The following is a 17,827-nucleotide window of genomic DNA, read 5'->3' on the forward strand; positions in this document are numbered from 1 at the left end:
GTGTAAATATATATATATATATATATATGTACTGTATATACACACACACTATATATATATGTATATATATATATATATGTAGTTATATATATGTATGTATGTATATGTATATACACACACACACTATATATATATATATATATATATATATATATACTGTATATAGTTTAACTGTGTCACCTCAGTCTCTAACCACCCCCCTTTCCCGCTCTCCTCTACCTTTTCTCTGGCTGATCCCAAACCCTCACTGCTGACCACCTCCTCCGTCCCACCACCATCGCAGCCACGTCCTGACCCCCACCCCATCACGGCTCCATCTCAACACCCCCTTTCACCCCACCACTCCTATACGTACCCAGGTGGCCAGTCTTTCTCTCCAAAGGCTGTCCTGACTCTCTCACAGTTGGAAGCATTGGGGGTCGCACACGGAGGAGACATGATAGCCTTACACAATTATTTTGTATATATATATATATATATACATACACACCAATGTCCCACTGCCCACTGTAACTCGCGTCCAGCAAGAAGCACGGCACTACAGGACTTTGTAAGATAACAAGTGTTGCTTTATAAGTAATTATACATCATAATCCTCGCAAAACTGCGTCAATGTTTCCGGGCCATGCAGGGCCCCGTCATCAGGACAGAGGAGATGTATGAACATAAAAGACGCATAAAATACCAGACTTAGGACATATATGTGTATATTTTTATAGATATGTATGTGTGTGTTCTAGCAGCTGTGCACCCCACTTCTGCGAATATTGATAATGCAATATACTCAATACCCCGCTCGTTGTCAGCAACATCGCTCCTCGTACCAACATGCAGGTGTGACGGGCAACATCGTAAGCGTGTGCTATGCCGCCATCACTTTGTTGCTGCCAGCATAGGCAAGTGCGTATGCTCTTGCCGATGTCGGCACCCCACCGGGTCCCATCGCTAACAAGGTCGGTACACACTAGTCATCTTCTAGTGTGTACTGGGCACCAATCAAAATTTTGCCTAGGGCACCAAATTGGCTAGGGCCGGCTCTGGGGCTGCTGGATGCATTAGGAAGCTGTGTTGGAGATCAGTGAACAGGAGAACAGGAACAACCTGACTCTGCAGCCAGGCCGAGGGAACTCACAGACACTCTATAGTCGGCACAGGTGCAACAGATCAGTGAGTATAAAGTAGGGGTGTGCACCGGCCACTTTTTGTGTTTTGTGTTCTGGATCTGGATCTTTCTTCGTGTTTTGGATCTGGATTGGTTTTGCCAAAACCACCCTTCCGTGTTTTGGGTTCTGGGTTTTGTGTTTTGGATCTGTATTTTTTTTTAAAAAAGCATAAAAACAGCTAAATTCACAGAATTTGTGGGTTTTTCTGCTCCTATGCTATTATTAACCTCAATAACCTTAATTTCCACTCATTTCCAGTCTATTCTGAACACCTCACACCTCACAATAGTGTTTTTATGTCCAAAAGGTTGCACCGAGGTAGCTGGATGACTATGCTAAGCGACTCGAGTGGGCGGCACAAACACGTGGCCCATCTAGGAGTGACACTGCAGTGGTAGAGAGGATGGCAGTTTGAAAAACTAGGCCCCAAATAGTACATAATGCAAAGAAAAAAAAGAGGTGCAAGATGGAATTGTCCTTGGGCCCTCCCACCCACCCTTATTTTGTATAAACAGGACATGCACACTTTAACAAACCAATCATTTCAGCGCCAGGGTCTGCCACACGACTGTGGCTGAAATGATTGGTTCGTTTGGACCCCCACAAAGCAAGCTGGCAATTAATCTGTCCCTGCACAAACTGGCTCTACGGAGGCAAGATGTCATCCTCATCCTCCTCATTCACCATTTCCTCACCCTCTTCAGTGTTGTGTACATCCTCATCCTCACAGAGTATTAATTCGTCCCCGCTGGAATCCACCACCACAGGTCCCTCTGTACGTTCTGGAGGCTGGTCTCCCTGGAAGAGTTGATAGTTAATTTTTATGAACATCATCTTCTCCACATTTTGGGGAAGCAACCTCCTATGCCTTGCGCTGACAAGGTTCCCGGCTGCACTAAACACTCTTTCGGAGTACACACTGGAGGGGGGCAACTCAGGTAAAATAGAGCCAGTTTGTACAGGGGCCTCCAAATTGCCTCTTTTTCCTGCCAGCACAGGTACGGACTGTCAGAAATGCCTACTTGGATGCTGTCACCGATGTAACCCTTTAACAGACAGACGCACGCTTGTTGCTGCTGCTTTGAGGATGCAGGTGCGGCTACAGCCCACCGAATTCACACACAAACACAGAAAAAAAGAAGATTATTTTATTTTGGTTGGAGCGCACTTTGGGGGTTACACCACCCTTTAACAGACAGATGCATGCTTGTCGCTGCTGCTATGAGGATGCAGGTGCGGCTACAGCCAACACAATTCACAAAGACAGAAAAAAAAGAAGAATTTTTTATTTTTTGTGGAGCGTACTTTGAGGGTTACACCACCCTTTAACAAGACAGACGCACGCTTGTCACTGCTGCTTTGAGGATGCAGGTGCGGCTACTGCGCATACATTTCACACACAAACACAGAAAAAAAGATTATTTTATTTTGGTTGGAGCGCACTTTGGGGGTTACACCACCTTTTAACAGACAGATGCATGCTTGTCACTGCTGCCTCGAGGATGCAGGTGCGGCTACAGCCCACACAATTCACAAAGACAGAAAAAAAAGAAGACATTTTTATTTTTTGTGGAGCGCACTTTGAGGGTTACACCACCCTTTAACAGACAGACGCAAGCTTGTCGCTGCTGCTTTGAGGATGCAGGTGCGGCTACAGCCCACACAATTCACAAAGACAGAAAAAAAAGAAGAATTTTTTATTTTTTGTGGAGTGCACTTTGAGGGTTACACCTCCCTTTAACACATAGACGCACGCTTGTCGCTGCTGCTTTGAGGATGCAGGTGCGGCTACTGCACATACATTTCACACAGAAACAAAGAAGATTATTTTATTTTGGTTGGAGCGCACTTTGAGGGTTACATCACCCTTTAACAGACAGACGCACGCTTGTCGCTGCTGCTTTGAGGATGCAGGTGCGGCTACTGCACATACATTTCACACACAAACACAGAAAAAAAGAAGATTATTTTATTTTGGTTGGAGCGCACTTTGTGGGTTACACCACCCTTTATCAGACAGACGCACGCTTGTCGCAGCTGCTTTGAGGATGCAGGTGCGGCTACAGCCCACACAATTCACAAAGACAGAAAAAAAAGAAGAATTTATTATTTTTTGTGGAGCGCACTTTGAGGGTTACACCACCCTTTAACAGACAGACGCACGCTTGTCACTGCTGCTTTGAGGATGCAGGTGCGGCTGCAGCCCACACAATTCACAAAGACAGAAATAAAAAGAAGAATTTTTAATTTTTTTTGGAGTGCACTTTGGAGGTTAAAGCACCCTTTAATGGACAAGCCAGCTGGCCCTTTACTTATGACACAGGTGCATGCTTGGCACTGCTCCTTTGTTGAAGCAAGTGCAGCCACAGTGCACACAATTCACAAACACAGAAAATAAATCCTCCACCATTCTGTCAGTGGTGACAGTATCATATGCAGTGACAGTAGACATGTCAGAAATTGTTGGCACATCCTTCAGTCCGGACCAGATGTCCAAACCAGCCCTTGACTTATGACACAGGCGCACGCTTGGCGCTGCTGCTGTGTTGATGCACACAGCTACTGCGCATACAATTTGCACACAAACACAGAAAAAAAAGAATTGTTTATTTTTTGTGGAGTGCACTTTGGGGGTTACACCTCCCTTTAACAGACTTATGGGACACAGGTGCACGGCTTGGCGCTGCTCCTTTGTTGATGCATGTGCAGCCACAGTGCACACAATTCACAAACACAGAAAATATTTTTTTATTTTTTTTGGAGTGCACTTTGGGGGTTACAGCACCCTTTAATGGACAAGCCAGCCGGCCTTTTCTTATGGGACACAGACGCACACTTGGCGCTTCTCCTTTGTTGATGCACGTGCAGCAACAGTGCACACAATTCACAAACCCAGAAAATATTTTTCATTTTGTTTGGAGTGCACTTTGGTGGTTACACCACCCTTTAACAGACAAGCCAGCTGGCCCTTTACTTATGACAGACAGACGCACGCTTGGTGCTACTTTGTTGATGCACGTGCGGCTACTGCGCACACAATTCATAAACACAAAAATATTTTTTTATTTTGTTTGGAGTGCACTTTGGGGGTTACAGCACCCTTTAACGGTCAAGCCAGCCGGCTCTTCACTTAAGACACAGGCGCATGCTTGGCGCTACTTTGTTGGTGCACGTGTGGCTACTGCGCACACAAGTCACAAACACAAAAAAATATATATATATATTTTTTTTGGAGTGCACTTTTGGGATTACAGCACCCTTTAACGGACAGGCCAGCTGGCCCTTTACTTATGGGACACAGGCGCACGCTTGGCCCTGCTCCTTTGTTGATGCACGTGCAGCCACAGTGCACACAATTCACAAACACAAAAATATTTTTTTATTTTGTTTGGAGTGCACTTTGTGGGTTACAGCACCCTTTAACGGTCAAGCCAGCCGGCTCTTCACTTATGACACAGGCGCATGCTTGGTGCTACTTTGTTGGTGCACGTGCTGCTTCTGCGCACACAAGTCACAAACACAAAAAAATATATATTTTTTTTTTTTTGGAGTGCACTTTTGGGATTACAGCACCCTTTAATGGACAGGCCAGCTGGCCCTTTACTTATGGGACACAGGCACACGCTTGGCCCTGCTCCTTTGTTGATGCACGTGCAGCCACAGTGCACACAATTCACAAACACAGAAAATATTTTTTTATTTTGTTTGGAGTGCACTTTGGGGGTTACACCACCCTTTAACAGATGAGCCAGATGGCCCTTTACTTATGACATAGGCACGCGCTTGGCGCTACTTTGTTGATTCACGTGCGGCTACTGCGCACACAATTCACAAACACAGAAAAAAAAAATATTATTTGGAGTGCACTCTGGGAGTTACAGCACCCTTTAACGGATGAGCCAGCCGTCCCATTACTTATGACACAGGCGCACGCTTGGCGCTACTTTGTTGATGCACGTGCGGCTACTGCGCACACAGGGCCTGATTCAGAGCCGCCCAACTGCGCATGCGTATGGATCGTTATACGCATGCGCGAACCAGTCAGTGCGGTCGACATTCATGTGCTCGCAAAATAGCGAATACCTGATAATTTGATTAACAGAAAGAGGCGTTTGTGGGTGGTAACAGGGGAAGGTGCTTGAAAACGGGGAGTGGAGATCAGAACGCAGGCGTGCTTAAAGGTCAAAACGGGCGTTTTATGGGTGTGCATAATTAATACAGCAGCGTCATTGACCACGTCACTGGGTTATTTTAGAGCCGGAACTGCTCGCAAGATTGTGGTAGGAAAATCCAACCCCAAGAATAGCGAGCAGTTCATACGCTGGTCGATGTACTCGATTAATCTAATAAATAGTGGACATGACGTAGGATGCGAGCGGCCAGGGGGCGTAGTTTCCAAAAAATGACCACAAGTTTTGTTCGCTCGTTCAGACCTAGAGGCATGAACAGACCGCAAAGAGCGAACGGTTCATTTGAATAGCCACCCCTATTTTCTGGATGAGCGAGTGCTAATTTCGTCCGGCTCTGAATCAGGCCCACAATTCACAAACACAGAAATTTTGGGGGAGCACCCTTGATGGACAGAGCACCCCCTGGACAACACTACAGCACCCCTTTTGGACTGGGACACTGCACAGGACTTTGGAGTGGACTCAACCCCTATGGACAACTGACTGCACAACACAGCCCAACCAGCCCCTATGGACTTTGGAGGAGTGGACACAGCCCCTATGGACAACAGCAGCACAGCGCAGCACAGCAGAACACTACACTGCACTACACTACATTACACTACACAGCCCAGCCAGCCCTAACTCCCACCCTCCCTCTTCACTGTCCACAGCCGAGTGAAAAAATGGCGCAGACGTGGGTACCTTATATAGAATCCAAAACCTGCGAGACCCGTAAGGCGGGATGATGACGTTTTGCCTCGATTTCAGATCCGAGTCAGGTGGGAAAAATCGAGCCTGACTCGGATCGGCCTCGGATCGGGGGGGCTCGGGGGGGCTCGGGGGGGTTCGGATTTCACAAACACAGAAAAAAAATATTTTTTTGCACTTGGAGGGAGCACCCCTGATGGACAGAGCACCCCCTGGACAACACTACAGCACCCCTTTAGGACTGGGACACTTCACATGACTTTGGAGTGGACACATCCCCTATGGACAACTGACTGCACAACACAGCCCTGCCAGCCCCTATGGACTTTGGAGGAGTGGACAGCCCCTATGGACAGCAGCAGCAGAGCATAACACAGCCAGCCCCTATGGACTTTGGAGGAGTGGACACAGCCCCTATGGACAACAGCAGCACAGCGCAGCACAGCAGAACACTACACTGCACTACACTACACTACACTACACAGCCCAGCCAGCCCTAACTCCCACCCTCCCTCTTCACTGTCCACAGCCGAGTGAAAAAATGGTGCCGACTCGGGTACCTTAAATAGAATCCAAAACCCGTGAGACCCGTAAGGCGGGATGATGTTTTGCCTCGATTTCAGATCCGAGTCAGGTGGGAAAAGTCGAGCCTGACTCGGATCGGCCTCGGATCGGGAGGCTCGGGGGGGTTCGGATTTCAGAAATCCAAACCCGCTCACCCCTAGTATAAATAGGCTGAATTCCCAATCAGGTTTGCACTTGTGGAATACACATCACTTCCTGAGGTGTGCCGATCTCCTAGCAACAGGACTGGAGTAACCTCGTCCTGTCTGGGCATACTGTCAGAAAGTGTCAAGTCGTGACCGCGACTTGTAACAGGAATGCCACTGGGCAATTGCAGGAATGCCAAATCAATATATTTATTATCAATGTGATAGGCAAAATCAGTGCTTGTGGCTGTCAATCATAAAATATGTGGACAAACAGAAGCACAACCCTATCCATCTCACATAACTGAACCTAAAGTTGACGAGTAAGCACAATTTACCTGAATGAATATTTTTTGCTGCATTTCTTAATAAGAAACTTTTGTCTTAGGGGTCCAGTGAAAATAATGCACCTATTCTAGGGTGATGTGATTCACAAAACTTTGGAAACCACTGGTTTAGATAGGCTATATAATCCCACTAACCATAGCAGTAAGCTGCACATAAAGGAAAAAGCACCATGGGCTAACTGTAATAGCCTCCAAGTTTCCGACGCTGCAGGGATTTATGCGAGTCTCCCATTTCTTTTCAAGTAGCAATCATTATAAAGGCTAATCCAAGCTGGCTTAGCCTTTATAATGATTGCTACATTAAAAAAAACGGGGAGACTAGCATAAATCCCTGCAGCATCGGAAACTCAAGGTCTATTACATTTAGCTCCATATGTACAATATTTATACACATAGTTAAAATTAGCTGCTTAATAGAAAGCTCAGCAGATAAGAGAAGAACTACCAGACGGTCAGCTGTCACACTGTGTGCAGTTCCTCTTCCTTGCCTGTGGTGTCGCTCTCTGCCTGAGGTCTGTCTAGCACATTTACCCTGGCTAATCTGTGATCTTGCAGACTGATTACTTAATCAGGCAGTTGTAGCTGCACCTGGGGAACTGGCTATTTATTTCTGCTCAGTTCTGTAATTAGTGCCAGATCATCAGGTCAACCACTTTGACTGTGCTCCAGGTTACCAGTTTCCCAGATATTGTCCATCTGTTTGCCGCTGCTTTTGGATCCTAGCTTCCTGCAACCCTTGTGCTTCCCAGTAGAAGTTATCATGGACATTATTAACATTGTCAGTATTATTTGCATTTCACCAGCTTTCCAGGACTACATAATTCTGTACCTATTTATGCGGTGCATTGTTACCTTGGACATTTGCATTTATTACTGCTATTTGTATCCAGTCTGGTTCCATCCATTCCAGCCAGTATACCTTCTTACAGTGTACAGGAACTGCCTGTTATTATCCACATTCAAATTCTGATTATTCCCAGTGACTGTTTATCTGGATCAACAAACAGAACTCTTTCCATTTCCAGTGACTGTCTATCTGTAGATTCCTAGCATTTGCATATTCAAGCTTTATTTATGTAATGCTCTGTTCTAACCTGACCTTTTCCTGATTCCTGAGTTTACCATTGTATGCTAAATAAATCTTATTTCATTACATCTGGCAGTAGTGTCAACCTTATTTCAAGTACTTCATGCACACGCACACAGGAAACCCTTGAGAATCATGACATGAACAAACTGAGTTGAATCAAACTTTAGAACAACTATATGTAAAATATGAGGGTCTAATTAAAGCAACACTCGCATTAAAAAAACACAATTTTAAACCTCATACTTTTTTTAATAAATAAACTTTGTTTTTAACCAAGTCATTTTTATTTGCATGGTTTTTGGAGTACTATTATCATATTTAGATTTAAAGATTTTGTATTAGATTCTGGTTTCAAAAGATAATATTGGTGCTGTTATTATTTAACAAAGTGATAGATTCAACACACAGCGCTCCTCACTCTGCAACCAAAAATGAATGTGAAGTGTCATTTTAAAACACCCACCGAGGACCAAGAACAAAAAAGTATACTACTTTCTTACTCTGAGTTTCAGTGTTTTCTTACTCCCTGATCACAGAAATATCTTCCATATATAAAAAAATAAAGACATACAATAATACGATGTAGTCAGTTTAAAACAATCTAAGTCCACCCAATGTGAATTATACATGAAAAGGGGATATTCTAGATTCTTCAGTTGTCCCAGTGAAAAACAGGGAAGATTCTAGATAGGATATCCAGTGTGTTATTACTCTTACTTGTTGAAAGAAGAAAAAGTGGGCATCATAAGACTTTCTAGAGGAAAAGAAAATACACAACCCAAAATAGTTATGTTTATATACTCTTACTAGCTTTAGAATACATGAAGACCTATCATATAATGTTGATTATATTTCTGATCCAAAAGATTGACACTCCCAAAGGTAGTAGGTCATACATTATCTTAAGGAAAATAGGAAAGAAATCTTGCATAATAGCTGCAGACAACATGAATTAACATTTAATGAGAAATATTGCACTCACATAAATATAATGATGATTAATCCTCAAGCCTGCCATGTAGATTACATACACTTTAAATTCCAATATATCAGAAGATATAATTGCTATGCTATGTTCTTTGAAAGTAGCCTCCGGTCTGGGCTCAGAAGGTCTGTCATTCCCTTTTTTATTTTACAAACATTATGGACATTCCTAAATCAACATTATTGTTCAATAAGATTTTTGAGAGAGTCTCCTTTGACTCTTCTACTGCACATGCCAAAAATTACTATTATCATGATGCAAGGCAAATTGTGCCTTTTGTAGGCATTATCAGCCAATCAGCTTATTAAATGTCAATCTTAAGAGTTTTGCAAAGATGTTAGCAACTAAACTTAACATACTTTCTTCTCTTATCCACATCAAATAGGTTAGTTTTATCCTTCTATTCGGCTACGGAAAGCAAAATAATAATTAATAATCTTTTCTACTATATTAGTGAATGTAAGAATCTATCTCTGTTCTTTGTCATAGATGCCTAAATGTATTTATCCGCAGAGGATGAATTACATGAAAGCTCTAACCAATTATGGCTTTCAAAGGAAACCTCTTACTGGTATGTCAGCGTTGTACCAATTGCCGACATGTTTCAAGTCCAAACACTGTTTTAACTTGAAACATTTTGGTGTACTGGACTACTTTATCCATGGACTTACATCAGGAGAATTCCCTACCGACATAACAGCACTTTCTGGAACAAAGGAATGAGGATCCAGAGCTTCCCAACTTTAAATCTTACCAACGCTTACTTGAAACTCTGTTATGTACTTTTACTTTATTTTATGATATTCGGAGTATGATTACGTATGGACAAAGTTTGACCAGAATTCAACACACTGCTATTTCTTACTGAGCATCTCAAGGTGCCCATACATGGTGCGATAAAGCAGCCGATCCTATGGATTGGTACGATTTGGCTGCTATATCGTACCGTGTATGGGCATGATATCGGCCAGTGCGCACACCCGTGAGGTCGTACATCGCACCCCCAGATCTTATTGCAGGTTCAGTCAATCTGGGGATGCGATGTGTGATTCAATGCAGCGCTATGTGGGTGGGGGAGGGTGGAGCCGGCATATCGGGCAGTTAGCCACACGATCCCTCCATGTGTCGGGACCGCCCGATTTGTCAGAAGTTAGATCCCCCGTCGCGTTGCGCTGTGCATATTGCCCAGTTCATGTCCGGCTTAAATCTTATTAAAAAGTAATGATATCACCTAATGGGTTAGGGTCCTAAGATAATCCATATATATTGTAAAAAGCAAAGATATTTTATCCTCCATTTATTTTGTAGGAGTTTCTAATTTTTTGTGACATTATCATACTATCATTGTATCTTTATACAGTATTTCATGTATTGATGATCTTCATTGACCAACCATTAAAATACATAAAAAAGTTATAATGGAAGAGTCCTTCCATTACTGCTTTTATAATTTCTATATAATTGTAACCATTTTATATTGCAAATTGCATTATATTTGTTAAACTATTTAACATTGATGTAATCTATTATTTAAAGGTTATAGGGCTGTATTCAGAGGCGGCCGTACGGTCTACAACCGCATGGCCGCCTCGATGTTTGTCAAGTGCGCATGTGCATGAGGGAGCCGGCTCCTTCGTGCGCATGCGTGAGACCCGCTACGACCGACAGTGCTGGTCGTAGCAGGTCTCTTTCCAAAGGCCGTGAGCTGTCAATTTTGATTGACAGTTCGCCCCGTTTGGAAGGTGGCCCGGGGGGGTGGCAGCCCAAACGGAGGCGTTCCCATGGGAACACCTGCCATTTGGGGAAGGCCCCACTGACATCACTAGTGATGTCAGTGGAGAGCTTCCGGCTCTGACAGAGCCAGAAGCTCTCCGGGGCTTACGACAAGTGAGACCCTACCCTAGGGTCTCGTCGTAAGCCCCGATGGTCGCGATGGTCTCTGACCATCGTGACCATCACCGGAGCGGTCGTTAGAGCTGTGGGTGTTAACCCACAGCCTAACGACCGCAACAGAGGCGGGTGGTCAGGATGCAAGCGGCCGCCCTGTTTCTGAGCAACCGCTTGCGTCCTCCGACCGCCTCTGAATGAGGCCCATAGTACCATTAGAGTATCGCCATTAATTATTATTTTATTTGTCTCATTTTGATTCTTGGATAAAACCTGGTCTTATTCAGGCTACTTATTTAACTGAAAGAAGCTCCAGTAAGAGTCTTCCAATTACCTATATTTTACTTACTCACTTAAACAGTGAGTTATCAATAATGTGTTCCACTAGCATCTGTTATTCTATTCTTTCTTATAAACTCTTTGGAGCATTTCGGAAGTTCCACCTCTTCATCTAAACCTGCAGTCAAAGGTCACTATTCCCAATTATAAGGGTGCCAGCGAGAAATAATGTTCTTACCAGCATGTTACATTGTATTATATTCTACTGGTACTGTCATTGTTTTTTATGTTTTGTTTCAAAACGTCATCACCCATAATATAGTAATCTGGACATAGCCATACATTAATTCTTCCTACATTGATGAAGTTATATTAATGTAATATAATTATTTGCCTTCACACTCAACCTGCTATAGTATTACTTAAAGCATCTATCACCAGTCTCAAAGTCCTGCAAATCTAAACTTTCTTACCTTGCCAATTCCAGATGTCCCTTCAGATCTGAATAGTCTTTGTTCTACCACATGCCAGTTCATTGGAAAAAATGATGTCCTACATTTTTAACAATGGTTATGAATTATCTCTGGCAAATGTACCAAATACTGTAGATCACATGACCAGTATTTTGAGGAACTCCTCTGTCTTCTTTTATAAAGTCTTGACTCCCTGGGTCTCTTTTTAAAATCAACCCTCATTCAACCTGTGATCTTATGCTTTCTCTCATATTAGCTATTTTCACATTGAAATGTGTTTTTTAGACTTCATTCTAGTGAACCTACTTTACATTTCCCTTCACTTCCCTTTCATCCCTCCTCCCCTTCCATACAATCCTGCCCTTTCCTACCCCCACAATGTTAGATAACTAAAAAGTGACATTACTACCTGCGTTTACTTCTATTACCCTCTCTTTCCTTTCTTAATATACATGAGTGAGAAATTAGTTATTTGACTTGTGTATTTCGACATTCAGTTCTCTTTGTATTATTTTGTTGTTGTGATATGTTTGCAGTTTTTATGTATCACCTGTTTTGCATCTGATGCATTCAATAAAGTTTTTTTTATTAAAAGGAAAAAATGTGAGGTCAGAATCAACTGATTGCGCTCAAATTAACTGAGACTGTAATTATAGATATGATCTTATTCAGTGTTTTTATTTCTAATGGTTCTCAACTGCAGTTCTTCCAGTGCAATTGCTGGTATACTGTATTTTAACAGTCCTGTCTGGAACTAGCATTCCCAGACTAGTTCATTCCAACTATTTTATTGGCCTGCAAAACACTAACCTGGGCACATGACCTTCAGAAGTTTAGGTGATTACCAATATCTTTTTTTCATAGTAACAGTACCTTTTTTCTATGAAAAAAAGCACTGATCTTATCATTTATTAAAATTAAACTAACTTAGACCATCAAATAAAATTTTACCAACAGGCCCGTATTCAATTTGAAGTCCGTATCCGCAAAAAAGTATCGCCGATGACGGCATTTTGCCAGGCTGAAACTTATCCCCGTATTAAATTCCAAGTACTTTTTCGCCGATGTGGAAAGTCAATGCAATGGATCCGGCGAAAAAGTTTTGCCTATGAATAGCAGGCAGAGAAAAGTGCAGAATTGGGGTTTTGGGGTGCAAACATCGGAAAACCACCCAACACCCTTGGGACAGCCTCCCAAAGATAAACTGTGTAAAAAAAGTTTAAAAAAATACTTCAGAACACCCGAAAAAAGTACTTTCATTTTGGGGTGAAAAAAGACCAAAGTTGGGGGACACACTTAAAAACTAGGAAAATAGACTCCAGGGGGGTCCCCAAGTACGCCCCAGGTGTTTTTAAGTTTGCAGGTGCTTGCGGAAGATGGATTTTTCACGATTTTTTAAACTTTACTTATCAACTTTTAAATATGCTACCCCCCTATTTTCATGTACTCCAAATTTGCAGGGACTAGTTATTTTCACCCAAAAAAACTTCTAAATGCTATTCTTCATCCCTTATGAAAATACGCAAAACAGCACCTATTGAGACCATTTAAATACCCCAAATACCTTCAGCAGTCCAATTCGGAGGTATCCATAGTGATCCCCCATGTCAGTGCATCTTTTGGGAGTTGTCAGGCGGATTACCCAATTTTGGAGAGGACTTTCCGCCTGTTCGAGTTTCGCCAGGTGCCGTTTTCGCGTACTTTCAAATTGAATACATGGAATCATGGGGACGTGAGCTAAAAGTTTTCGCACCCAAAACACGCGATATAGGTGAAAAGTCCGCCAGTCGAAAAAGTATTGCGTGTGCTAATCAAATTGAATACGGGCCATAAATGGAAAACCTGGTCATGGGGTCTTTTCTGAAATACTGAGTTCATAAAGAAAAAAAGTGCTTATGACAATGGTAAGGTACTATTTGTAATTTCAATTACAATGCACTGTAAAGGTTATATTGGAAATATATGGTTTCCTTTATTTGATAATTTGGTTAAAGATGGACATAATTGCAGCTGTCATTTAGTCATCATCACACTGGTACATAATGCATATCGACAGTTATTTACAACACTTCTACAAAAAGCGTCCATATCACGGCATACAGTAAGTGCTGTTATTTGCATTGAAAAGTAACACCTATGCTGTTTGCACCGATAATGTATTTAATAAATGCAGCAACCTTTGCTTGGTAGCCTGTAGAGCCATTGGATAAGATAGCATAGTCTATGAGAGAGGCAAGCTAGATACCTTCTGCTTAGTGATCATCCTTTGTCATATTTACTACAGATTTTTAACTTTCCAGGAAAAGTTTATACAATTAAGTGCACTTCTAGGTACATGTTACCCAACATAATTTAAACATTCAAACACTTAAAACTGACCCACATGAAACAGGGAAACAGGCCAAGTGTCACCTCACTTTTATGATTAATGTAAGATATAAATAAGGCTAAACCAAGATGTACTGTATTTTAAAGAAAAAATAAATTTTTTTAATGGTTTATAGGAGGTGGTTCTCATGTGGTAGCATGATGGATTTAGAAATGATACAGTATTATTCTAATTGGACTTGAAATCCTGCAAAAGTAGGTACAGATGCACCTATAATGCACTAGCATGACAAATAACACATACTTTTGGGGAAACAGTAAAGCTTTGCAAGGCTGCATATTGCGCACTTTAGTAAATAACAAATGTTATCTTGACATACTGTATATCAGGGTAGACCATGCATGTCAACTGATGTCATGGTAAAAATTAATGATCCCTATTTAAAGGTCAATTTCTAATAAGGGTTATATGCGTATATCATTTTGTGAACAGAGACAAAAAATTAAATAAATAAGCTCTAAACATTACCACAATATTATCTTATTATCTTTTTTTCCTAAAAAGAACAGAACACTAAGGCCCCCATTTAAAAACAAGTTTTCTCTCCAAAACGAGTGATAAATTTCACTGTGTATGATAAATGGTGCTCCAGCCAATCAGCTCCCAACTGTCAACTATTAGAAAAATGACAGTTGGGAGCTGGTTGGCTGGAGCACCATTTATCATACACAGTGACATTTATCACTTGTTTTGGTGATAAAACTCGTTTGCAAATGGGGGCCTAAATTATTTATATATACCTGTCATAGGTGCTGTAATCTCATAAAGCAAATGCATAAACAACAACTTCCAAATGAAAAGCAGCCAAAAGAAGACCAGTATTCAGATACTGTAGCAGCAAACATATTAGAATAATTCTTCAATTTCACAGCTTTATAGGAAAACCAAGTACTTATTCCAGCCTTATAGAGAGCATCTCCATATATATATATATATATATATATATATATACTGTATATATATAAAAAGTACTTGGGATGTCCGGCACTCAAAAGCTCAATCAACGGTCCGGGTGCCCCTCCTGCTGTACTCCGTAAGGAACAGGTATAATATAGAGAAATAATGATGGACGGCACTCCGGTGTACAGGTAAAAAATCAAGCCACACGGTAGTGGTGGTCCACCACTACTGTGTGGCTTGATTTTTTACCTGTACACCGGAATGCCGTCCATCATTATTTCTCTACTGTATATATATATATATATGTAAGTGTGCAATAAGTTTACGGATGTGCAATGCATCTGACTGGTTGTGAATTGTAATCTCTGACTAAAGTTCTCGTGAAATGTCAGGGCATAGAACCGTATATAAGCAGCACTGCACACCAAGGAAGTCAGCTTGTTCACTTCTTTCATAAACTCTTTATGGAGCTCAATAGAAGCCACTAGAGAGCCATGATCTACTATGACTACAAGAGTGGTCTGCGACAGCAGGAGAGTTTGGAATAACTGCAAGCTGCTTTTGAGGAGGAATCACCATCACAAACCACTGTGTTCTAGTGGTTTGAGATTTTCAGCATGGGAGACTGTCCCTGGAAGTCGAGGAGTGCTGCACCCAATTTTTGTCCACCATCACTGGGGCTAAGGTTGCTGCCGTGCGGGCCATAGTTGAGGTGGCCATAGTTGAGGTGGATATCAGGGTGACTCTGGCCCAGTTAGAGAAGGACATAGGCATCTCTCCAGGATCCCTCCTCTAAATACTCCATCAAAAGCCTGGCCTGATTTGGCACGCTGGGTGCTGCATCAGCTGACTCACAAAGAGAAAGAGGCTTGTGTGTCTTTGTGATGCAACATGTTGGCCAGGTTTGATGGTGGTCGCTCAAATTCTGTCCGGAGCACCATCAGTGGCAATGAATCATGGATCTACAAGTTGGACTCTGAGCAGTGGTGGCTCCAGAAGTGGAGCTGCAGCGCAGTACAAAATTCAAATAGGAGATCCACACCAACTGCCCTTCCAAATGCTGTCAAACATCGCGGGCAGGTGGTGTGACTCGCCTATTTAAAATTTGGACTGTGCTGCAGCTCTACCTCTGGAGCCACCACTGACCACTGCTCCAGATGCTTCACCAAGTGGTTTGAGCACATGCATCTTTGCATAGACTCCTTTGGGAAATACTTTGAGAAAATGTTATGTTCACTTTGTTTGTAAATATAATACTTTTCGTGCATCCGGAAACTTATTGCACCCCCTGTATATATTTTTATATATATATATATATATATATATATATATATATATATATATTATTGCTAAAAAAGCACGTGTGGTTTCCATGTGTATGCTTGTATGCGGCCAATGTGGAAATAATGTTGCAACAGGAGGCCATGTGTGCACTGTTCACACATCTGTATTATTTACCTGGAATGGTGTTATCGAAAAGACATCCAAAGAATCCTCCAACAAACATATTTGTTGTAAGAAGTACTGTTATGGTTTGATCAACTTCCTTTATACCTGTTAAAAATAACAAATAAATACTATTTATTTATTTGTTTTTCAGAAATCTACTTTGAGGAACAGTTTTGCTGACATAAATTAAACATAAATTAAACCAATTCTAAGAACTTTTTGACAATTGTGGCATTACATTTCTGTGAATTCATTATATTTCTGCATTGTAAAGTGTTACTTGTGTAGATTGAAAATAATATGATAAAACAGTCTACATTTGTGATCCAGTTGTTAACATTTTAAAGTGAAAAGATGTGTATAGTAATTCAAGCTATATTTCATTGACAAAATAACATCAGTTGCTTGGTTTAAGCACAAAATGACCAAACCATGTGTAGTATAGCTAAAGAAAATGTTTTCTTTATTAAACACTTGCACAACAACAAATATGTGGTAAAGCACATCTCCCAGAACGTAAAGAAGAAAGGTGCTTTACAGAAAACGCTGTTCAGAGGAAAATATAAAAATACCAAAGACTTCACAAATGGAGCTCGCTAAAGATGAAAGACATACCGGAAAGTTTTAACAAACTATTAAGGAAAAGGGATGTAGGAAAAGGACTATGAAAAGTTAACAAAGCAAAAATGAGATAAATCAACTCATCTTAAAAAGTAACTTTTACACAGGACACAGGAGGTAGAAAGGGTAGTAACTAGGGGTGTGCACCGGCCACTTTTCGTGTTTTGTGTTTTGGTTTTGGATCTGGATCTTTCTTCGTGTTTTGGATCTGGATTGGTTTTGCCAAAACCACCCTACCGTGTTTTGGGTTCTGGGTTTTGTGTTTTGGATCTGTATTTTTTTTTTAAAATCCATAAAAACAGCTAAAATTTGAGAATTTGTGGGTTTTTCTGCTCATATGCTATTATTAACCTCAATAACCTTAATTTCCACTCATTTCCAGTCTATTCTGAACACTTCACACCTCACAATATTGTTTTTAGGCCAAAAGGTTGCACCGAGGTAGCTGGATGACTATGCTAAGTGACACGAGTGGGCGGCACAAACACATGGCCCATCTAGGAGTGACACTGCAGTGGCAGACAGGATGGCAGTTTGAAAAACTAGGCCCCAAACAGTACATAATGCAAAGAAAAAAAGAGGTGCAAGATGGAATTGTCCTTGGGCCCTCCCACCCACCCTTATGTTGTATAAACAGGACATGCACACTTTAAC

The 17,827-nt window shown here is 41.6% G+C and overlaps 1 protein-coding gene across 1 annotated transcript in view; it reads right to left on the reverse strand.

Annotated features, from left to right (window-relative positions):
- LOC148538365 (solute carrier family 23 member 2-like) overlaps positions 1–17,827 on the reverse strand; it is a 240,093-nt gene that overhangs the window by 10,182 nt on the left and 212,084 nt on the right. The window contains exon 11 of the mRNA XM_088455399.1: positions 16,562–16,657. Within this exon, the coding sequence (XP_088311525.1) occupies positions 16,562–16,657 (96 nt within the window). The remainder of the gene's footprint in view (positions 1–16,561; positions 16,658–17,827) is intronic.

The sequence above is a fragment of the Taudactylus pleione genome, unplaced genomic scaffold (genome assembly GCF_031769625.1).
Source record: "Taudactylus pleione unplaced genomic scaffold, aTauple2 ptg000040l, whole genome shotgun sequence".
In the NCBI taxonomy this organism is placed as follows: domain Eukaryota; kingdom Metazoa; phylum Chordata; class Amphibia; order Anura; family Myobatrachidae; genus Taudactylus; species Taudactylus pleione.